Source organism: Vulpes lagopus, chromosome 11, assembly GCF_018345385.1.
Source record: "Vulpes lagopus strain Blue_001 chromosome 11, ASM1834538v1, whole genome shotgun sequence".
Classification (NCBI taxonomy): domain Eukaryota; kingdom Metazoa; phylum Chordata; class Mammalia; order Carnivora; family Canidae; genus Vulpes; species Vulpes lagopus.
In genome coordinates, this window is record NC_054834.1 from 25,126,429 (window position 1) to 25,151,908 (window position 25,480).

General features: G+C 38.2%; 1 protein-coding gene across 1 annotated transcript; it reads left to right on the forward strand.

Moving 5' to 3' along the window:
- The first annotated feature begins 12,308 nt into the window (after nt 1-12,308).
- On the forward strand, nt 12,309-23,372 carry LOC121471503 (septin-14-like). The gene is made up of 5 exons (XM_041722320.1): nt 12,309-12,423; nt 12,790-12,985; nt 19,812-19,998; nt 22,207-22,368; nt 23,319-23,372. Exons 1-5 carry the CDS (start codon nt 12,333-12,335, stop codon nt 23,370-23,372), a joined length of 690 nt encoding a protein of 229 aa, XP_041578254.1. The 5' UTR covers nt 12,309-12,332.
- Nucleotides 23,373-25,480: the final 2,108 nt, after the last annotated feature.

The window sequence follows — 25,480 nt, forward strand, 5'->3', positions numbered from 1 at the left end:
AGACGCATGTAAAAAGGACTTTAATTCTATATACTATTTTCTCCTAGTGCAGGAACTTTCTTTCTTTCTTTCTTTTTTTTCTTTCTTTCTTTCTTCTTTCTTTTCTTTCTTTCTTTCTTTTCTTTTCTTTTCTTTCTTCTTTCTTTCTTTCTCTTTCTTCTTTCTTCTTTCTTTCTTTCTTCTTTTAATATATATATTTTAATAAATATATATTTACAATAAATAAATATATTTATATTATAAATAATATATATTTTAATAAATACATACATTATTGAAGTTGTATTTGCCAACATATAGTATAACACCCAGGGCTTATCCCATCAAGTGCCCTCCTCAGTGCCCATCACCCAGTCATCCCATCCCCCCACCCACTTCCCCTTCCACAACCCTTTGTTTCCCAGAGTTCTGAGTCTCTCATGGTTTGTCTCTAATTTTTCCCACTCATTTTCCCTCCTTTCCCTTATAATCCCTTTCACTCTTTCTTATATTCCCCATTTGAGTGAAACCATATGCTGATTGTTCTTCTCTGATTGACTTATTTCATTCAGCATAATATCCTCTAGTTCCATCCACATCAAAGGGTATTCATCCTTTCTGATGGCTGTGTAATATCCCATTGTATATAGAGATCATATCTTCTCTATCCATTCATCTGTTGAAGGACATCTAGGCTCCTCCCACAGTTTGGCTATTTGGACATTGCTGCTATAAACATTGGAGTGCAGATGTCCCAGCATTTCTGAATGATCTATAAATTTGGTAGTCCACTGAGGATCCTGCTTGTCTTTTCAGGGAGGAGCCTGTTGCACTGATTTTCTGGGGTCTTTGCCTGGGCTGTGTTGTACTTTCCTTGCCAGAGGGCCAGGCTCAGTGTAAGCTGCTTCTGGTTCCTCTTTGTGGCTTTTGTTCCCTGAAGGCTTTCTGGGCCTTTTCAGGCGATGAAAATTAAAATGGCCGCTTTGGATCTCTTGCCCTGGAGCTGAAAGATCACAGCTGGTAGTTCAGCAAACTCTCAGGGATAAGTAAGTTTCACTTGTGTGTGTGCCAAACTCTGGAGATTTCTGTGGTGTGGACCTGCAACCTATCCCATTGGGGGAAAGTGGAGGGCCACTAAGTTTCTGCACTTTACAGAGCCCCTACATGGAGAGCAGTTGCCCAATTGCGTGGGGGGTTTTCTGTTTATTGCTAACCAACCCCAGAAACTTGCTCTGATCTCACTGACTGATACTAGTTTCCCAGTCCAATGCTTGGTAACTCTGCTGGATCAGGATTTCCCTTTTTTTTTTTTCTGTGACTGCAGGGATCCTGAAACCACATTTCCCACCTAAAATTCTGGCCCACTTTGCCACCTAAGCATCTTTCAGGCAGAGATCTCTCTTACTGGAAAAAAAAAAAACATGTAAAAGTTGATTTTCTGCTCTGTGGCTACTTCTCTTTCTGGTAGCTTGTTTCTGGAAAGCTCCCACCCTCCACTCTATATATTCCTATATATCCCCTTGAATTCACTTCTCTGAAACTCCTACCTTGAAAAAAGTAGTCTCTTCAATTCGTAGAATTCCATCAATTCTTTTCTTACATATCAGATTGAATTCATAGGTGTTCAGAATGATTTGATAGTTATCTAGCTAAATTCAAGGGATCAGAAGAAATAAGGTCTCCCATTCTTCTGCCATCTTGATTCACCATCAAAGACATTATTTACTTACTTGAAAGAGAGCACCAGCGGGATTGGGGGAGTGGCATAGGTAGAGGAAGAAGCAGACTCCCTGCTCAGCAGGGTGCTCAATGCAAGGTACAGTCCCAGGACCTCGAGATCATTACCTGGGCTAAAAGCAGATGCTTAATTGATTGAGCCACCCAGGTGCCCATACAAGCATTTTTTAAAATTCTAGTTCAGACATCTTATACCCATATTGGTTAAATCGCTGGCAGGGAGTACAATCTGTTCTTTCTTTTGGGGTAAATTTCTCTGTCTTGTCATTTTGTCCAGAAAAGAATACAAGAAAGAAAAAGAAACAACAGTAATAACAACTACAATAGAAAAAAAATAGAAAAAATAAATAAACCAAATAAAATAAGAAAAATTCAGGATGCCTGGGTGGCTCAGCAGTTGAGCACTCCCCTTCTGTCCAGGGTATGATCTGGGAGTCCTGGGTTCGAGTCCCACATCAGGCTCCCTGCATGGATCCTCTCTCTGTGTGTGTCTCTCACGAATAAATAAATAAAATCTTTTTTTAAAGAAAAATTCAAAGAAGAAACAAAACAGAATGAAACAAATAAGTAGATCTTGAGTGCGTTTTGTTCTGCTTATTAAAAGAAACAAGATTCCCCAGAAAGGAAAGAAAAACATATATACAAAAATAAAATAAAATAGAGGCAAGATGGTGGAGGAGTAGGGTCCCCACCTCACTTGGCCCCACCAACTTACCTGGATAACTTTCAAATCATCCTGAACACCTACAAATTCGATCCGAGATTTAAGAGAGAGTGGTCGGAAGCTACAGAGAGAAGGTTTTTTGCAGACAAAAGTAAAATAAAAAAGAATAAAGTGAGGGAGGGGCCCCACAAGGAGCCAGGCTAACCGGGTAGGGGCAGGCAGGAAAGCCCAGCCCAGGAGAAGCGGGAAACTTAAAAAATCAGCACCAGATTCCTCCTGGAGGGAAAAGCACTTAGGGAAATCGGGCAGGACCGTGGGAGGGGCGGGGGAGCCTCCAGATTCCCGGGGTCAGTAAGAGAGGAAGTGCTCCCAGGGGAAAGCTCAGCACACACTGAGGGCTGATCTCTGGGAGGCCTGGGCTCACCAGTGGGGCATTGGGGAGAGGCCGGGTGGTCAGGCGGGAGGCTCCGGCTGGAGGTGTCTGCACCCCGCGGCCTCGGGAGCCACGGCGGGACCGCGATTCCAGCCCACGAGCCCCAGAACCAAGGGAATCCTGCACGCCCCCCCACCCCCGCACAACTGAGAGTGGGGAGGACCCAGGGCAGCGAGCCTCCCCTGTCGCTTGGCGCCCTGGAGTGTGCGGGTCAGCATCCCTCCCCGGGAGCACCTGGGCCAGGGCGGACTGGGAGCAGCGGGGGGTTCCCCAGGGGAGCTGGCCACCGACAATGTTGGTATTCCTCCTGGCGTCCCCTTGTGCCTAGCGGTGGGGCAGAGACCGGGTCCTCACGGGTACGCAGCTCCCACTGAGCCCAGCACCTGGCAGGGGGTGGGGTATCTCCCCCAGGTACACACACCTGAGAATCAGCAGAGCAGGCTCCGCCCCCAGAGACCAGCTGGAAGGACAGATGAAGAGCAAGTTCTGGACCAAGCAGCGCTGGAAAACTCCAGGGAAAGTTGAGGGATTTACAGTATATAGAACTAGAGGTTTCTTCCTTTTTGACTTTCGTATTTCTGCAATTACAGGTCCTAGATATATTTTCCACTTCTGGAGTCCCTTCAACATAATCAACTTAATTTTGGGAGATATACAAGATATGTTCTTTTTGTTTTGTGTTTTTTTGTTTTCTCTGCCTCATTTTCTTCTACAATGGCAGGAGTTACCACCTTCCAAACATAACCAGCATGCACCCACACCAAGTGGAATACCATTCTGGTTCATTCTGTGAGATTATATTCTCTCTTCCTTCCCAACTGCCCCCCTCTTTTATCTCATTTATGTTTTGGTGGTCAATGCTGGGGCTCTCTACAGGTATTTCTGCTTTATAAATTTGGGACTGAGCATCTTCTAACATACAGAACTTAATACACTCAGAACCAAGAGGATTACCCCCTAGGATCCCTCAGATAGACGACATTCTCCCTCCACTACAATTTCGTCACCACCACCATCTCCTAGTAACCCCCTTTTTTCTCCTTTTTTATTTTTTCTTTTTTTCTCTTTGCTTTTTTCTCTTCTTTTTTTCTCTTTTATTTTTTTTCTTCTTTGAGATTCTTGATCTTTTATTTTTTAACACTTTGTTTTAAAATTTGTTTGTTCACTTTAGTGGTCCTTTTGTTTTATTTCATTCTGATTTTTGTTTTCAATTTCCAGTCTCTGACCTCATCAGAATCATCTAGGTTGAAGTTTACTTAGGTCTTGGTTGATATTCTTGACTCAGCACACTCATACAGCCACTCTGCACTGAGCAAAATGACTAGAAGTACTCACCACAAAAGACAGAATCAGAAAGAGTACTCTCTTCCAGAGTTACAAATTTGGATTACAATTTGATATCAGAAATCCAATTCAGAAGCACAATTATAAAGCTATTGGTGGCTATGGAGAAAGCATAAAGGATTCAAGAGACTTCATGACTGCAGAATTTAGATCTAATCAGGCCAAAATTAAAAAATCAAGTAAATGAGATGCAATCCACACTGGAGGTCCTGATGACAAGGGTTAATGAGGTGGGAGAAAGAGTGAGCGATATAAAAGACAACTTTATGGCAAGGAAGAAAATGAAAGCTGAGGAAAAAATAGAAAAACAATTAAAAGACCATAAGGAAAACTTAAGGAAAATAAATGTCAGTACCAGAAGGAAGACTCTACATATAATTAGGGTTCCAGAAAACACCAAGAGGGACAGAAGGCCAGAAAGCATCTTTGAACCAATCATAGCTGAGAACTTCCCTAGTTAGGGGAGGGAAACAAGCATTCAGATCCAGAAGATAGAGGAGTCATCCCCAAATCAATAAAAACAGTTCAACACCTAGACATTTATACTGAAACTTGCAAATTCCAAAGAAACATAAAATCCTTAAAGCAGAGAGAGACAATAGATCCCTAATTTATATGGGGAGAAATATTAGGTTAACAGCAGACCTCTCCACAGAGACCTGGCAGGCTAGAAAGGGCTGGCAATATATTCAGGGTCCTAAATGAGAAGAACATGCAGCCAAGAATACTCTATCCAGCAAGGCTCTCATTCAGAATAGGAGAGATAAAGAGCTTCCAAGATAGGCAGAAACTGAAAGAATATGTGACCACCAAACTGGCTCTGCAAGAAATATTAAAGGGGACCCTGTAAAAGAAAGAGGAAGTCCAAGGAAACAATCCACAAAAACAGGGACTGAATAGATATTACAATGACACTAAATTCATATCTTTCAATAGTTACTCTGAACGTGAATGGGCTAAATGCACCCATCAAAAGACAGAGTATTGGACTGGGTAAAAAAGCAAGACCCATCTTTTTGCTGTCTACAGGAGATTAATTTTAGACCTAAAGACACCTACAGCCTGAAAATGAATGAGTGGAGAACCATTTACCATTCAAATTGTCCTCAAAGGAACGCTGGAGTAGCAAACCTCATATCAGATAAATTGTTTATACTAAAGACTGTAGTAAGAGATGAAGAGGGACATAATGTCATACTTAAAGGGTCTATCCAACAAGGAGACGTAACAATCATGAATATTTATGCCTGTAATGTGGGAGCTGCCAATAATATCAGTTAATAACCAATGTAAAGAGATACTTAGATAATAATACACTAATAGTAAAAGACTTAAGCACGGCACTTTCTGCAAATGACAAGTATTCTAAGTGCAACATCGCCAAAGAAACAAGAGCTTTAAATGATACACTGGACCAGATGGATATATACAGACCTTTGCATCCAAATGTAACCTAATACACATTCATTTCAAGTGCACATGGTACTTTCTCCAGGATAGACCACATACTTGGTCACAACCAGGTCTCAACCGATACCAAAAGACTGGGACTGTCCCCTGCATATTTTCAGACCACAATACTTTGGAACTAGAACTCACTCACAAGAAGACATTTGGAAGAGACTCAAACACATGGTGGTTAAACAAAATCCTGCTAAAAGACAAATCGGTCAACCAGGAAATTAGAGAAGAAATAAAAAGATTAATGGAAACTAATGAAAATGAAGATGCAACCATTCAAAATCTTTGGGATACAGCAAAAGCAGTCCTAAGAGGGAAATAGATTATAATACAAGCATCCCTCAAAAAAATTGGAAAAAACTCAAATACAGAAGCTAACATCACACCTAAAGGAACTAGAGAGAGAGCAGCAAATAAAGCATTCACCAAGAGGAAGAAGAGAGATAATAAAGATTTCAGCAGAACTCAATAAAATAGACACCAGAACTGTAGAACAGATCAACAAAACCAGGAGTTGGTTCTTTCTTTCAAAGAATTAATAAGATAGATAAACCACTAACCAGCCTTATTAAAAAGAAAAGAGAAAGACTCAAATTAATGAAATCATGAATGAAAGAGGAGAGAACACAACCTATACCAAGGAAATAAAAATGATTTTAAAAACATATTATGAGCAGCTAGAAGAAGTGGATGCATTTCTGGAAAACCACAAACTACCAAAACTGGAACAGGAATAAATAGAAAACCTGAACAGGCCAATAACCATGGAGGAAATTGAAGCAGTCATCAAAAACCTCCTAAGACACAAAAGTCCAGGGCCAATTGGCTTCCCAGGTGAATTCTATCAAACGTTTAAAGAAGAAACAATACCTATTCTACTAAAGCTGTTCCAAAAGCTAGAAGGGGATGGAATACTTCCAAATTGTTTTATGAGGCCAGCATCACTTTAATTCCAAAACCAGGCAAAGACCCCACCAAAATGGAGAATTGTAGATATTGATCCCTGATGAAAATAGATGCAAAAATTCTCAACAAGATATTAGCCAATAGGATCCAACAGTACATTTAAGAAGTTTATTCACCATGACCAAGTGGGATTTATACCTGGGATCAAGTGTGGTTCAACACTCATAAAACAATCAATGTGATAGATCATATCAACAGGAGAAAAAACGAGACCCATATGATCCTCTCAATAGATGCAAAGAAAGCATTTGACAAATACAGCATCCATTCCTTTTTTTTAAAAGATTTTATTTATTCATGAGAGACACTGAGAGAGATAGAAGCAGAGACACACACAGGCAGAGGGAGAAACAGGCTCCATGCTGCTGGGAGCCCGACGTGGGACCCGATCCCGGGACTCCAGGATCAAGCCCTGGGCGGAAGGCGCTAAACCACTGAGCCACCCAGGGATACCGTACAGCTTCCATTCCTGTTCAAAATTCTTCAGAGTGTAGGGGTAGAGGGAACATTCCTCAGCATCTTTAAAGCCATCTACAAAAAGCCCACAGCAAATATCATTCTCAATGGGAAAATGCTGGGAGCCTTTCCCCTAAGATCAGGAACAAGACAGGGATGTCCACTCTCACCACTGCTATTCAACATAGTACTAGAAGTCCTCGCCTCAGCAATCAGACAACAAAAAGAAATAAAAGGCATTCAAATTGGCAAAAAAAAAAAGTCAAACTCTCCCTCCTTGCCAATGACATGAAAGTGTATGTAGAAAACCCAGGCCACTCCACCCCAATATTGCTAGAACTCATCCAGCTATTTGCCAGTGTGGCAGGATTCAAAGTCAATGCCCAGAAATCAGTGGCATTTCTATACACTAACAATGAGACTGAAGAAAGAGAAAATAAGGAATCAATCCCACTTACAATTGCACCAAAAAGCACCGCTACCAGGAATAAACCTAACCAAAGAGGTAAAGGATCTGTACCCTAAAAAACTACAGAACACTTCTGAAAGAAATTGAGGAAGACACAAAGAGATGGAAAAATATTCCATGCTCATGGATTGGAAGAATTAATATTGTGAAAATGTCAATTCTACCCAGGGCAATTTACACATTTAATGCAATCCCTATCAAAATACCATGGACTTTCTTCAGAGAGTTGGAACATATCATGTTAAGATTTGTATGGAATCAGAAAAGACCCAAATTGGGGAATATTGAAAAAGAAAACCAGAGCCGGGGGCATCACAATGCCAGATTTCAGGTTGTACTACAAAGCTGTGGTCATCAAGACAGTGTGATACTGGCACAAAAAAAAAAAAAGACACATAAATCAATGGAACAGAATAGAGAACCCAGAAATACCCCCTCAACTCTTTGGTCAACTAATATTTGACAAAGCAGGAAAGACTATCCCCTGGAAAAAGGACAGTCTCTTCAATAAATGTTGCTGGGAAAATTGGACATCCACATGCAGAAGAATGAAACTAGACCATTCTCTTCCACCAGACACAAAGATAAACTCAAAATGGATGAAAGATCTCAATGTGAGACAATCCATCAAAATCCTAGAGGAGACACAGGCAACACCCTTTTTGAACTTGGCCACAGCAAATTTATATCTATGAAGGCAAGGGAAACAAAAGCAAAAATGAACTATTGGGACTTAATCAAGATAAAAAACTTATGCACAGCAAAAGAAATAGTCAACAAAACTATAAGGTATCCTATAGAATGGGAGAAGATATTTGCAAATGACAGATCAAAAAAGGGCTAGTATCCAACATTTATAAAGAACTTATTAAAACTCAACACCCAAGAAACAAGCAATCCAATCATGAAATGGGTAAAAGACATGAACAGAAATTTCACCAAGGAAGACATAGACATGGCCGACAAGCACATGAGAAGATGCTCCACATCACTTGCCATATAAATCAAAACCACAATGAGATACCACTTCACACGTGTGAGAAGGGGGAAAATTAACAAGACAGAAAACCACAAACGTTGGAGAGGATGTGGAGAAAGGGGAACCCTCCTGCACCGTTGGTGGGAATGTGAACTGGTGCAGCCACTCTGGAAAACTGTGTGGCGGTTCCTCAAAGAGGTAAAAATAGACCTGCCCTACGACCCATCAATGGCACTACTGGGGATTTACCCCAAAGATACAGATGTAGTGAAATGCCAGGACACCTACACTCCAATGTTTATAGCAGCAATGTCCAGAATAGCCAAACTGTGGAAGGAGCCTTGGTGTCATGAATGAATAAATAAGATGTGGTCTATATATATATAATGGAATATTACTCAGCCATTAGAATCAACAAATACCCACCATTTGCTTCGACGTGGTTGGAACTGGAGGGTATTATGCTGAGTGAAGGGAGTCAATCAGAGGACAATCATCATATGGTTTCACTCATATGGGGAATATAAGAAATAGTAAAAGGGATTAAAGGGGAAAGGAGAGAAATTGAGTGTGAAATATCAGAGAGGGAGACAAACCATGAGAGACTCCTAACTCTAGGAAACAAACAAGGGGTAGTGGCAGGGAAGGTGGGTGGGAGCATTGGGTGACCTGGTGATGGGTTCTGAGCTGGCACCTGACAGGATGAGCACTGGGTGTTATACTATATGTTGGCATATCGAACTCCAATAGAAAATATACCAAAAAAATTAATAAAATAAAATGAATGGAAAGGAAAGAAAAAAATAAAAATGATAACATATATGTAAAAACAAAACTCATCATTAAAAAGTAATTGGAAAAATACAAAAATAACTGAAAAACTGAGAGACTAAAGAATAAAAAAAAAACATGAGTGCTATATGTTTTCTCCAAAACCTAAGGTTTGCATCTCCCTATGTTCAGTACATTGTGTTGGCCAGTTCTTGCTGCTGATGTTCAGGGGGATGGACTGTTGCCCTAATTCTCAGGTGCCCTTGCCTTTGTGGAAAGGTCCCTCCCTTGCCAGGGGGCTGGGGTTAATGTAGGCAGCTCTGCATTGCATTATGTGTTGCTATTTCACTCCTGAAAGCTCTCTACACTGAAGGGCAGCATGTGGATGGCAGTGGCCTGCTCTCTAGCTCTGTAGCTGAAGCTCATGCCTCACTCCTCAGTGAGTCCTCACAGAAAAGCAGTCACTCTTGTCTCCTTGGTTTTCATCCAAACTTTGCGGTCACCCAGCCTGTGACTGTTTTTTTTTTTCCTCAGGCATGCAACTGAGTTTCAGGTTTCTAAATTTTATAGACTCCTGGATCGTCAACCCATGCCATTTCTCCTAGGGGACAAAGAGGTCTTGCTATGCCTCTGCCTTTTGCTGGGCACCTGTGTGGAAAGCAGTTGTTCAATCATTCAGCTGCTCACAGTTTATGACAACACAGAGCAGAAAGCTGGTGCAGAAACTCACTGTTTTCAGTGGGCTTCCCCTCTCCTAAGCGTGAGAACTCTGCCACACTCAGGCACACTTGTTCTTTTTGTGACCCTGGAGATCCCAAGACCACGATGTCACACCTGGGATTCCACCCCACTCCACCACCCGAGCACCTTAAGGCAGGCGCATCTCCCACTGTAGCAGACTTCTAAAAGTTCTGACTTTGCACCCTGCTGGTTATATTTTGTGAAAGCCTCCTTAAGCAGGCTCCATCTTCAGATGTATCTTCCTGGATTTAAGTCTCCACAACTCCTACCTTCCAAAAAAGTGGGTGCTTTTCTGCTTATAGAAAGGCAACATTTTTTTCCTCAGATATCTGATTGATTTCACATGTTTCAGAATGACTTGCTAACTCCCTAGCTGTATTCGATGGACCAGTGAAACTTAGGGTCCCCTACTGCTCTGTCATCTTAACTCCACTGGCCTGCTCTACTTGATTTTGATGGGAGTTCTCTGTGCCTCCTGGATCTGGATGTCTATTTTCTTCCTCAGATTAGGGACATTTTCAGTTACTGTTTCTTCAAATAAAATTTCTGCCCCCTTTCTCTCTCTTCTTTTCTAGGACTCCTATAATATTCATGGTATTACATTTGATGGAGTCATTGAGTTCTGCAAGTCTATTCTTGTGTAATGCTTTCTCTATGCTGTTCAGCTTCTTTAATTTCTGTTACTTACTTTGTCTTCTATGTCATTAATTAATTCCCCTACTTCTTCCAGCCCACTGTACATTGCATCAGGCCTGTTTCCAATCTCATTTATTGTACTCTTCATCTCTGACTTTTTTTTTTACTCTTCTCTCTCTGCAGTGAGGCCTCACTGATCTCTTATATTCTTTTTTTTTTAAGCCCAGAGAATATCCTTGTGATTTTTGCTTTAAGTTCTCCATCAGACATGTTACTTCTATCTGCTTTGCTAGATCTCTGGTTGTGAACTTATCTTGTTCTTTCACTTGGGATGAATTCCTCCATTTGACATTTTATCTAAGGTTTGCCTTATTTTGTATGTTAGAAAAGCCCATTATGTTTCCTGGTCCTGATACTCTCAGGACCCCTGAATGGGTCATGCTGTGTCCAGGGTCTGATGCTTCAGGGAGTGCCTCTGGTTTGTGCTGCATGCATTTGCTTTTGCTCTATTCTTCACACCAGTGGTATGCAGAGGCTTTCCTTGCCTGCAGTGGGCAGTGCTTGACCCCTGGCCAAAATGGTTTTAACTAAGTGTGCTCTGGTCTGCTTGTTGACTGAGACCTGATACTACTTCCACTAGGACTGAAGTCCTGCAGAACTTTCAGGTCAGGAGACATAGTGTGGACAGGGTTTCTGCTGGTCTTCTGTAGGTGGAGCCTGCCACATTGTGCTTGAAGCAAGTTTGACTTGGAAGGGTATTCCCACCAGAGTGCAAGGGGTGGGGCTTTGTGCAAGCAAGTTTAGACAACCAGTGGTGGCACTGTGCTGCTTCCAGCAGCTCTGTGTTTATGCTGACAGATGAGGGAAATGTTGCCAGGCAGCTCTTTTGTTCCCAAGATGCATCTGTGAACAATGCCTTTTTGGTCTGTACTTGGAGAAGAGTAAATAATCTGCCCCCCTGTGTGCCCTAGGCAATGATCAGAGTGCTATTTCCATGGGATCTGCTACTGAGTTGTTTGCCTGCCCTCTCTCCAGGAGTAGCACAGTACCCTTGGAGCTCTATCCCAGCCAAGGCAGCTCACCTTCAAAACTGCAGGCTTTAAGCCCCACTGGTTGCAAGAACTCACGAAATTCAGCCCTTCTAGATTTCTAATCCCATACCTTTTGCAAAACATTCTCTTTGTGTGTTCCCCTGTGTGCTCCTCTTTCATTCTTCCCTGCAGCTCTGGCTCTCTTCTTACAGCAGCACCTATGATCTTTTTCTCCCCTCTACCACTTCTCCACATTTCCTGCCTTCTTTGATGTGGCCTGTTCTCTCCCTTTAGTTGTGGAGTTTGTTCTGTCATTCTTCAGATTGATTTCTGGAGATATTTAGGATGATTTCATAGTTATCTATTTGTATTGATGAGACAAGATGAGCAAGATGAGCCTAGGTCCTTCTACTCCACCACCATCCTCCTCTTCCTCTCTATTTACTATTTTTTAAGTTGAAGCAAAATTTATGTGTCTGGAAAAAAGACTTATTTGCTCACAAATTTATTTCATTTGAATATTGTCTGAATTATGATAATCAAATGATAACTGTAATTTCTTCTACATGTTAAAATCGTATTTCAAATGATATTACTAATTCTAATTAATATCTTTTCATTTTTATTTTTTTAAGCAAAAAGGAGATAGTGTCCGTTGCTTAACAATGCTTGGTCATTTTGGTTTTGAATGTTTGCCTCATCAATTGGTGAACCGATCTATCCAACAAGGATTCTCTTTTAATATTCTGTGTGTGGGTAAGTGCCTGACTCCTCTTCTGAATTATTAATTTTCTCAAATGCTCATTTCAATTTATCTTAAGTAGTGTAACACTGGTGCTGTTACTTCAAGACTGTGTCTTTTCATCTGTGTTTGTTTCCATCATGTTAGTCATATTAGACTTTTTTCTTTAAATGTTTCAGTGCTCTTCAAAATCTGATATCTCTTTATGTATATATTTTTCTATATTATATTAATGACTGAGTCAAGAGAAGCATGTATACTTTAAAGGACATTATAGTCATTGATGTATTTGAGACCCTTTAAGTCACTTTAAGAGTTAAGAGTGTTACTTCTTCTCAGCCATCTTATGCCTCTAGATAATGTATCTATGTTTATTACAGGAGAAACTGGGATTGGAAAATCAACACTCATTGACACATTATTCAATACTAATTTGAAAGACAAAAAATCCTCGCATTTTTACTCAAATGTTGGACTTAAAATTCAGACATATGAACTTCAAGAAAATAATGTTCAATTGAAATTAACTGTTGTGAGAACTGTGGGATATGGTGATCAAATAAACAAAGAAGCCAGGTTAGTGATTTCTTATTTTGATAATAAAAGATTTTCTTATTTCAAGGAATTTAGTATCTTTGTTGATATTTCCGTGTCTATATCACTCCCTTCTGCCTCTATCTTCACACAGCTTTCTCTGCTATCTTTATATCTCTTTTAAGGACATTTATTGTTGCATATGAGTACCTAGATAATGCAAGATAATCTTATTTATATACTCTTTACTTTCAAGAAGATTAAGTCCTAGGGTAGCTCTATTTTTAACTTCTTGAGGAACCTCCATACCATTTTCCAGACTGGCTATAGCAGTTTGCATTCCCACCAACAGTGTAAGAGGGTTCCCCTTTCTCCACATCCTTGTCAACATTCGTTATTTCTTGACTTGTTAATTTTATCTATTCTGACTGGTATGAGGTGGTATCTCATTACAGTTTTGATTTGTATTACCCTAATGATAAGTAATGTTGAACATTTTTTCATATGTCTGTTGGCCATTTGTATGTCTTCTTCGGATAAATGTCTGTTCATGTCTTGTCCATTTCTTGACTGGATTATTTTTGGGGTGTTGCATTGAAAAAGTTCTTTGGAGATTTTAAATTCTAGTTCTTTATATGATGTCATTTATGAATACCTTCTCCTATTTCATAGGCTGCCTTTAATTTGGTTTATTGTTTCATTTATTGTTCAATAGCTTCTTATCCTGATGAAGTCCCAATAATTCATTTTTGCTTTTGTTTTTCTTACCTTTGGAGATATGCCTAGAAAGAAATTGCTGCAGCCAAGTTCAAAGATTTTGCTGCCTATGTTCTCCTCTAGGATTTTGATGGATTCCTGTCTGGATTCACAGTTAGGTCTTTCATCCATTTTATTTTATTTTATTTTATTTTATTTTATTTTATTTTATTATTTAATTTAATTTAATTTAATTTAATTTAATTTAATTAATTTAAGTTTTGAAAATTATATTTATTTGTGAGAGACCCAGAAAGAGAAGCAGAGGCAGAGACATAGGCAGAGGGAGAAGCAGACTCCCCAGGGAGCCCAATGTGGGATTCGATCCCGGGACTCCAGGATCATGCCCTGAGCTGAAGGCAGACACTCAACCACTGAGCCACCCACAGGCCCCTTTCATCCATTTAAAATTTATTTTTGTGTATGACATAGAAAGTCACCTTGTTTATTTTATTATTTTTAAAAGATTTTATTTATTTATTCATGAGAGACAGAGAAAGGCAGAGACATAGACAGAGGGAGAAGAGACTTCCCTGTGGGAAGTCTGATGAAGGATTCAATACTAGGATCCTGGGGTCATGACCTGAGGCAAAGGCAGATGCTCCACCATTGGGCCACCATGTGTCCCTGAAGATGGTCCAGTTTAATTTTTCTGCATGTGGCTGTCCAGGTTTTCCAACACCATTTGCTGAAGGGAATGTCTTTTTCTATTGGATATTCTTTTCTCCTTTGTCAAAGATTAGTTGATCATAACGTTGAGGGTCCATTTCTGGGTTTTTTATTCTGTTCCATTTATCTGTGTGTCTGTTTTTGTGCCAGTATCACACTCTTGATGATCATGGCTTTGTAATACAGCTTGAAGTCTGGAATTATGATGTCCCCCAGTTTTGCATTTCTTTTTCAACATTCCTTTGACTATTTGGGGTCTTATCTGGTTCTGTTCAAATGTTAGGATTGTTTGTTCTGGCTCTATGAAAAACGCTGATAGTATTTTGTTAGGGATTGCACTGAATATGTAGATTGTTCTGGGTATGGCCTCTTCCAATCCATGAACAGGGAATGTTTTTCCATATCTTTGTGCTTTCCTCCATTTCTTTCACGAGTGTTCTGTAGTTTTTAAGGTATAGATCCTTTACCTCTTTGGTTAGGTTTATTCCTAGTTATCTTATGCTTTTGGGTGCAATTGTAAATGGAATTGATTCCTTGATTTCTCTTTCTGCTACCTCACTGTTACTGTATAGAAACGCAATTAATTGGGACACCTGGGTGGCTCAGCGGTTGGGTGCCTGCCTTTGGCTCGGGGCATGATCCCAGGGTCCCAGGATCGAGTCCCACACTGGGCTCCCCACATGAAGCCTGCTTCTCCCTCTGCCTGTGTCTCTGCCTCTCTGTCTCTCATCAATAAATAAAATATTTAAAAAAACAAAAGAAATGCAACTAATTTTTTTGCATTGATTTTATATCCTGTAACTTTGCTGAGTTCTTGTATGAGTTCTAGCAATTTTGGGGTAGAATCTTTTGGGTTTTCAACAGAGTATCATGTTATCTATGAAGTTTTGTTCTTCTGAATGTCTTTTATTTCTTTTTGTTGTCTGATTGCTGAGGCTAGGACTTCTAGTACTATGTTGAATAACAGTGATGAGATTGGGCATCCGTGTCATGTTCCTGGCCTTAGGGGATGGCTCTCAGCTTTTCCCCATTGAGGATGATATTTTCTGTGGGTTTTTTGTATATGGATTTTATGATATTGAGGAATGTTCCCTCTATCTCTACACTGCAGAGGTTTTATCAAGAAAGGAAGGAATGTTGTATTTTGTCAGATGCTTTTTCTGGATCTACTTAGAGGATCATATGGTTCTTCTCCTTTCTTTTATTAATGTGGTTCATCACATTGATTGATATGTGGATGTTGAACCACCCTTACAGCCCAAGAATTAATCCTACTCGGTCATCATGAATAATCCTTTTGATGTATTATTGGATTGTATTAGCTAGTGTCTTAGTTAGATTATTTATATCTATATTCATCAGGAATATTGGTCTGTAAATCTTTTTGGTGGAGTCTTTGTGAGATTTTGGGATCGAAGTAATGCTGGCCTCATAGATTGAGTTTGGAAGTTTTCCCTCCTTTTCTACTTTTTGAAGCAGCTTCAGAAGAAGGAGTCCTAATTTTTCTTTAAATGTTTATTAGAATTCTGTTGAGATGCCATCTGGCCCTGGACTCTTGTTTGTTGGGAGATTTTTAAAAATATTTTTTTTTATTTTATTTTATTTTATTTTATTTTATTTGGGTATTTTTTATTTGAGTTCGATTTGCCATCATATAGTATAACACCCAGTGCTCATCCCATCAAGTGCCCTCCTCAGTGCCCATCACCCAGTCACCCCATCCCCCCACCTGCCTCCCCTTCCATTACCCCTTGTTAATTTCCTAGAGTTAGGAGTCTCTCATGTTTTGTCTCCCTCTCTAATTTTTCCCACTCATTTTCCTTCCTTTCTCCTATATTCCTTTCACTATTTCTAATATTCCCCGTATGAGTCAATCAGAGGACAATCATTATATGGTTTCACTCATATGTTGGGAGATTTTTGATGACTGCTTCATTTTCTTTGCTGGTTATGGGTCTGTTCAGGTTTTTTTATTTCTTCCTGTTTCCGTTTTGGTAGTCTATAAGTTTCTAGGAGTGCATCCGTTTCTTTCAGATTGCTAAATTTGTTGGCATAGAGTTGCTCATAATATTGTCTCAGAATTGTTTTATTCTTGAGTATTGGTTGTGATTTCTCCTCTTTCATTCATGATTTTGATTTTTGGGTCTTTTCTATTTGAAAAGTCTGGTTAGGGGTTTATTTATCTCAATTATTTCAAGGAACTAGCCCTACTTTCCTTGACCTGTTTTACTGGCTTTTTAAAAATTTTTTTGATTTTTTTTTTTAAATCGTTGATTTTTTTATTTCTGATCAAAAAAAATTCTGATAGATTTGATTTCTGATCATTGATTTCTGCCCTAATCTTTGTTATTTCTCTTCTCCTGCTGGAGTTAGGCCTTATTTGCTCTGTAATGTTATGTTATATATTTGAGACTTTTCTTGCTTTTTGAGAAAGGCCAGTTTTGCTATATGCTTCCATCTTAGGATCACTTTGCTGCATCATAAATGTTCTGAAATGTTGTGTTTTCATTTCCATTTGTTTCCATGTATTTTAAAAATTCTTCCTTAGTTTCTTGTTGACCCATCCATTCTTAGTAGGATTCTCTTCCATGTATTTATGGTCCTTCCATGTTTTTCCTATAGTTGCTTCAAGTTTTAAAGCACTGTGTTCTGAAAATATGTATCATATGATCTCAAACATTTTGTACTGGCTGAGTCCTGATTGTGACCTGATATGTTATCTCTTCTGAAGAGTGTTCCATATGCACTTGAGAAGGATGTGCATCTGCTGGTTTAGGATTAAATGTCTGAATGTATCTGTGAAGTCCATCTGGTCCAGGCTGTCATTTGAAGTCTTTGTTTCCTGGTCAATCTTCTACTTAAATGATCTGTCCATTGCTGTGAGGGAACATTAAAGTACCCTACTATTATTGTATTATTATCAATGAATTTCTTTAGGTTTGTTTTCCTTAGTTAGGATCACAAATATTTATGTGTTAGATCTTCTTGTTAGATAGATGCTCTTATTATGATATATTATCCTTTTTCATCCAGGATGGATGACTCTGTGTAAGTGGCTGTATTGTACTATGTGGTGGTGTTTTGTTCCCTGAAGGCTTTCAGCACCAATGGGTGGGATAAAAATGATGGTGTCACAGTAGTCCATGATGGTCTGCTTTTGTTGATTTTGATCCAGTTCTCTGTGCCTCCTGGATCTAGGTATCTGTGCTTCCCCTCCAGATTAAGGAATTTTTCAGATATTATTTCTTTCTCTCTTTTTTAAAGATTTTATTTATTTATTCATGAGGGACACACAGAGAGAGGCAGAAACATAGGCAGAGGGGGAAGCAGCCTCCCCTGTAGGGAGCCTGATGCAGGACTCGATCGCAGCATTATTACCTGAGCCAAAGACAGACACTCATCCACTGAGCCACCCGGGTGTCCCTCAGCTATTATTTCTTGAAATAAATTTTCTGCTTCCTTTTCTCTCTTCTTCTTCTGGGAGTCATGTATGATATTATGTTTGGTGTAGTCACTGAGTTCCATAAGTCTATTCTCCTTTTGCATAATTCTTTTTTTTTTTTTTTTTTTTTTTGTTCAGCTTGGTGACTTTCTTCCATTACTCTATCTTCTAGGTCACTAATTCATTCCTCTGCCTTTTTCTTTCTGCTCTTCATTCTGTCAATCATTTAGTTTATTGTGCTCTTCTTTTCTGCTGTTTGTTCCTTATCTCTTTGTTAAGGTTCTTACTCATGTCTTGCACTTTTCTCAATTCCAGTGAGTCCTCATGCTCATTCCTTTAAATTTTCTATGAGGCATATTACTTTTATCTGCTTTGCTTTGATTGGGTTGTCCTATTCTTCCAATTTACATAAATTTCTCTGTCTCCTCATTTTGTCTGCTTCTTTGTGTCTGTTTATGTGCATTAAGAATGTCAGCTATGTCTTTTTCTCTTAAAAGTAGTGACTTTATGAAGAGGAGGTTCTGTGTAGTGTTCCCTGTGCACTGGAACCTGGCACTTGAGTAGAGTATCCTATGTGTGTTGCTTACATCCTGCTTTTGTGTCATAGTCATTTTTCCTTTCAGTTCAGTCACCTGCACTGACTCTTTGCCTGTTGTGGACACTGCTTGTTCTCTGTACTTAGTAGATCTCAGGTAAGGCAACTCTTAGGGGTTGTGCCTGCTGGAGAACTTGGGGGTAGGGCAGTAGTTTTAGCCAAATTTTCTTTGTGCAACTAGTCTTATGCTGGATCCCTTGAAGTGCTGAGGCAATGGGAGTCTTGGCTTCAGTGTGAGAGGATGTGGGTTGCTGGGCATGGTGTGTGGTGATAGGTGGGCATGCTGGTTCAGGTGTGCAATGGTGGCTGTGCACCCAGCAGCTGGGCAGGGATTATACGCAGCTTAACAAAATTTTCCCTGAGCTCAGGGCTGAGGCTGGAAGGCTTGGAATGTGGGGGTCCTCAGGAAAACTTGTGGACATGGCACATTGCTAGCAATTTGGTTAGCTACTGTTTGTGCAACCCAGGGTCCTGCAGATGGCCCTGTGTTTATGCTGGGGAATGGGAGAGCAAAATGACACCTGTCGGGTCCTTCATTTTCAGTGACATGTCCTAACATGCTCTGAAATCAGTATAAATGGATATGTCTCCTGTTTGCCCCCAGCACTATGTAAACTACCATATTTTTAAAGATAGATTTATTTATTTATTTATTTATTTATTTATTTATTTATTTATTTATTTATTTCTGATAGAGAGAGAGAGAGGCAGAGACACAGGAGGAGGGAGAAGCAGGCTCCATGCTGGGAGCCTGATGTGGGACTCGTCCCAGACTCCAGGATCGCGCCCTGGGCCAAAGGCAGGTGCTAAACCGCTGAGCCACCCAGGGATCCCTAAACTACCGTTTCTTATGTTACCTCCATGCACAGGTTGCTGTATCTTTAAGGGGAATGATACAGCTATCACTAGTCCTCTAGGCTTGCCCAGGGTCAAGTCAGTGGGCATTTAAAGCTCCAGGTAGGTTCTAAGCCCCATTGGTTATACAAACTCATAGAATTCAGCCCCTCTGGCTTTAAAAATCAAAAGCTACATGGGTTTGTCTTCCCTGTGTGAACTCCCTGGCACAAGGATCTGTTTCTCTCCCCTCTCTGCACATGCAGGTCCCTCCCTCTTATGAACAGTCTTCCTCCCCCTTTCTAACCTTCCTAAACATTCAGATGCAGCTTCTTTTGTGTATTAAGTCATGGAATTTGTTTTGCTAGCATTTGGATCACTCTCTGATTTATTGACTTGGATGTGGGTGATATCTATTTGTAAACATGGGATACAGTGAACCGTGTCCTTCTACTCTGCCATCATCCCAAGCTCCCCCATATTAATTATATTAATTAAATGGTTAAAAGGCAGAGTATAGGTGTTATTAATCTGTCATGCTAATCTGTTGAAATAATCTTTTTTTTTTTCAGCTACCAACCTATAGTTGACTATGTAGATGCTCAATTTGAGGCTTATCTTCAAGAAGAATTGAAAATTAAACGTTCCTTCACTGACTACCATGATTCCCGTATACATGTGTGCCTTTACTTCATTTCACCTACAGGACATTCTCTGAAGTCCCTTGATCTATTAACAATGAAAAACATTGACAGTAAGGTGTGTTAGATAAGTCCATCAGCCTATTAAGATTTGATAATTATTTTGTGATAATGTATAACTTGAAGGTATTTGAATACAAGAATTTATATTTTATATGTTAAAATATATTTTTTCTATTAATCTTTAAAGCACTTCTCTTAATTTCCAAAGTATAGCATTGCAACATACCACAGACTTAGTAGTCTAAACAGAAATTAATTTTCTCAGTTATGGAAAGTAGAAGTCCAATATGAAAATACCACCAAGGTATTTTTTTCTTTGAAAACCTATTTTTTTAAAAAATGGTGGTTGCCTTCTCACTGTGTTCTCACATGGTATTTCCTCTGCATATATCTGATGTCTGTATGTCTGTTTCCTACTGGGGGTTTGAGCCTCAACATAGGCACTGGGGTGGGATGATACATTCAGCCCATAGCATTTGATAAACTTCAACCTTAGTTTGCTTTCCAGAAAAATTTAATTAGGTATTAGGAAAATAAGCTACAGGTTAAAAAATAATAAGATAAAAATTTACAGTTTTTTTGTGATTTAAGATAACAGAGATTGTGGTAATTTATCTGTAATTTTCAAATTGAATTCATTCTACATCACTATAAAGCAATCCCATTAACATTTATCCATTACCACTGATTATGTGAAACATGAAGTTTTCATGATCTTGGTTAGTGGTCTATCACAGAGGATTCAGAATGCAATATGTATGAATATATTTTTTCCAGTAGAGGGTAAATATATATATGAAAGAAATTTTTATGCCATGAGTTCTTTTTTATCCTTTATTAGGGTAAAGAGAGAAAAAGTACAAAATCTGGTTTCTTTTTATCAAAGAAGTCTTGGCTTTTGCTCTATATGGTTCAAACTGGAAAGAAATTTTGTATTTTAATGTTACATGTCACCAAGTTTTTAAAAAGAAGTTAGACTTCTAGTTAAAATCAAGAGCTGCCTCAATTTCTTGATTATTAGTATATTCAATTGCCAGGGACACTCAGTTTTATTTTTAATATTATGGGTAGCTGTTATCATGAAGCAATTTCCAGATATAGAAAATTGTTAATTTTTTTTTACAAGAACATACAGGAACAATGGGCTGGGCAATGGTGATTTTGTGTGTCTATTGTCTTCTCTTCTAGGCTGCTCAGTTCCCTTCTGCAATAAGTGACTTTCATTCCTCAAGTCTGAATATCTAAATTATTAACATGGAAATTTTCCATTTATTATATGTTAAGGTTTTACTATCATTAGAAGATAGCTTTCTCAGCAATACAATCCAAGATATTTGAATCTACCTTAGAAGTTGTATGCTTTTTATTGTGGAAGGAATTATTTAAGATTCTAAAATTAGGTAAAAATTTGAACATCTGTGTTATATTGAAGCCCTAGATTTGCACAGGATTTTTAAAAATGTGCTTTGAAGAATCTAAAACAAAAACAATACACCTGGAGCTGATTTTTATGCATTCTTACCATATCACAAAACTTGATATTATGTAGCTATGATTTAATAAAATAACTTATCTTAATAATAATAAAATGTATCTTAGAATTTTGCAAATTTTTTTTCTACAAAGTTTAATTATTAAAATGTAAATGTAGGGAGAGAGGAGTGATCATATTGTAGAACTAGGAAAAAAGTTTATGAATAAAATTTCAACCTCAAATATGCAATATAGAAATAATACCTTTTTACAAATTACAGATATATTTGTGAGCAAGGTGTTATACACATGTATACATGTAGTCAGCCTTCAGAGTATGGTAACAAAAGAAGGGTCTATTATTTTTAGGTGGCCTTTGGAAAACACAAGCAAATCTATCTACAAAGGCATGGATTTATGGAGAAAGGGATGCAAATGAATGGCAGGTAGAAGGACAAAATTAATTTAGGGTACAGTTTTGATGAAAGCACTCAGTTTAATAAGACATCAAATTAATAATGAATTAATTGGACTATCTGTTGAAAGTGTAAGAAAGCTTGAGAAAAGAAATTTGAAACCTCTATACCTGAATTCTAACAAAAGGTTAATCTTCAAAATATTGATGAAAATCAGTACTTGGAAAGCCATTTTGTGAGGAAGGTACAGTAGTAGCCAGTGATTATCTAGTTGTAAAAATTTATTGTCAGAGCTTGTAAGGTTTTGATGTAAAAATTCCAAGATTAACAACAAATCCTCAATGGTAGGATTTTGTTTGCTCCCTTATTTACAGGTGAACATTGTACCATTGATTGCCAAAGCAGATACAATTTCTAAATATGATTTACAGAAGTTCAAGTGTAAAATAATGACTGAATTGGTTAGTAATGGCATCCAGATATATCAGTTTCCAACAGACGATGAACCTACTGCTCAGGCGAACTCTTCAATGAATGTAAGCTTTTTTTATGAATGTAAGCTTTTAACTATTGCATATCAATTCTATTTTGTGCAGGAATAAAAATATAATTTATAAGTAACAATATTAGTAATAGTCACTTGTATCTGACAAAGATACTTTAAAACCTATTGCGAAATCTCTTTTCTTTCCTCTCCTCACTTCTCTCTTCCATCTCTCCCTCCCTCCTTTTTCTTTTTTCTTTCTTTCTTTTTTTTCTTTCTTTCTTCCTTCCTTCTTCTTTCTTTCCTTTAGTTATTCTCCTCTACTACCTGTCAGACCTCCTCTCACCAATATAGGCAACCACTAATCATCTTCCTTATCTGTAGATGATTTCTCTGTTCTGAACACATCATATGAATAGAATTAATGATACTTGATCTTTTCATGTGCTTATTGGCTATTAGTATATCTTCTCAGAAAAATATTTGCTTGTATTTCTTTTATAAGGTCCTGGAAAATGGAAAAAAAGATTCATTTTTAAGTGAACTTTTGTCTTTTTATCGTTGGTCTGTAGATTATTTATATATTCTGGACACAAGTTTCTTATATGTTCCTCAATACAACTTGGAAGTATTTTCTCCCAAGCTGTTGGTCATTTCCTCACTTTCTTTTTATCATCATTTGAAACACAAAAGGTTTAATTTTGTTGAAGTCCAATTTATCTGTTGTTGTTGTTGTTGTGGTTTACAGTTTTGGTGTCATATCTAAGACTATTGTGCTAAATCCAAGGTAATAAATTTTTATGTTTTCTTCTAAGAGTTTAAAAAATTATGGTAAAATACACATAACATGAAATTTACCATCTTACATATTTTGCAGTGTACAGTGGAGTGGTATTAATCATTCACGGTTTTGTGCTCCCGCCATCACATCTATCCACAGAACCCTTTTCACAGTGCAAAACTGAAAGCCTGTATGTAACTCCACATTATCCCTCCCCACAGCCCCTGGAAACTACCATTGTACTGTCTGTCTATAAATTTGACTGGTCAGGATAATTCCTGAGAAGAGAATTATGCAATATTTGTCCTTTAATGTTTGTACAACTATTTCTTGGAGTCCTATATTTGATTACTCTGAGTATATTTCAAGAAGTGGAATTGTTAGATTTTATGGTAATTTTATGTTTAATTTTTTGGAGAGCTGTCGTACTGTTTCCATAGTGTCTGCACTAATTTTCATTATTAACTGCAGTGTGCAAGTATTCTAGTTTCTCTACATCTTAACCAATGCTTGCTCTTTTCTGTTTTTTTTTTTAAATAATAGCTAATCTTAATAGATGTGAGATGTCATCTCACAGTGGTTTGATTTGAATTTTCCTAATGATTACTGATGTTGAACATCTTTATATGTGCTTTTGACATTTGTATATTCTCAATGAAGAAATGTCTAAATATCCATTGTATTTAGTTGTCTCATTTGTTGGTGTGCAGTTGTTCATAGTATTTATTTATTTTTATTTTTGTTTCTGCAAAGTTAGCAGTAATGTGTCTCTTTCATATCTGATTCTAGTAACTTGAGTCTCTTCTATCTTGGTTGATCTGACTAAAGGTTGTCAATTTTGTCGGTCTATTCAAAGAATCCATTTTTAATACCTTTCATTTTTCTGTATTTTACTGTTCCTTATTTTTTCTTTTTTTGTATATTTTTATTGGAGTTCTATTTTCAACATATAAGACTGAGTGTTCATCCCGTCAAGCGCCCAGCTCAGTGCCTGTCACCCAGTCACCCCATCCTCGCGCCCACCTCCTCCTCCACTACCCCTTGTTCATTTCCCAGAATTAGGAGTCTCTTCATGTTTTGTCACCCTCTATGATTTTTTCCACTCATTTTCTCTCCTTCCCCTATGATCTGCCCTATTTTTTATATTCCCTGTATGAGTGAAACCATAAGATGATTGTGCTTATTTCATTAATTTGCACTTTACCCAGTATATTGCCTTCCTTCTGCCTGCTTTAGGTTTAGATTTTTTTCCTTTTTTAGTGCCTTAAAATAAGTGGTTAGGTTTTGGATTTGAAAATTATCTTTTTTCTTTTGTAAAATTTAAAATTAAATAACAGGGATGCCTGGGTGGCTCAGCGGTTAAGTGTCTGCCTTCAGCTCAGGGTGTGATCCTGGAGTCCCAGGATCGAGTCCTGCATCAGGCTCCCTGTATGGAGCCTGCTTCTTTCTCTGCCTGTGTCTCTGCCCCTCTCTCTCTTTCTGTGTCTCTCATGAATAAATAAATAAAATCTTTAAAAAATTAAAAAAATAAATAACATAGAGTGTATTATTAGTTTCAGAGGTGGAGTTTAGTGATTCATCAGTTGCATGTAGCATCCAATGCACACTAATCAAGTACCCTCTCTAACATCCATCACCCAGTTAATTACCCCATCCCCCATCTATTTCCCCTCCAACAACTCTCAGTTTGTTTCTTATAGTTAAGGAACTATAGGAACTATAGAAACTTTTATGGTTTGTTTCCATCTCTGATTTCATCTTATTTTATTTTTCCTTCCTTTCCCTTCTGTTCATCAGTTTTTCTTAAATTCCACAGATGAGTGAAATCATATGATATTTGTCTTTCTCTGATTCATTTTGCTTAGCATAATACTCTCTATTTCCTTTCATGTCATTGCAAATGGTAAGATTCCATTTTTTGATGCCTGAGTAATATTCCATTGTATATATATCACATCTTATTTATCCATTCACCATATAATACGTATTTGGGCTCTCTCTCCATAGTTTGGCCATTGTGGACATTACTGCTATAAGTATCAGGATGCATGTACCCCTTTGAATCAGTATTTTTGTATTGTTTGGGTAAATACCTAGTAGTGCAATTACTGGATCTTAGGGTGGTTCTGTTTTTAACTTTTTGAGGAACCTCCATACAGTTTGCATTCCCACCAACAGTGCAAGAAGGTTCCCCTTTCTCCACATCCTTTCTAATACCTGTTGTTTCTTGGGTTGTTAATTTTAGCAATTCTCTCAGGTGTGAGGTGGTATATCATCATGGTTTTGGTTTGGTATTTCCCTGATGATGAGTGAGATTGAATATCTTTTCAAGTGCCCCTTAGCCATTTATATGATCTTTGGAAAAGTGTCTATTTCTGTCTTT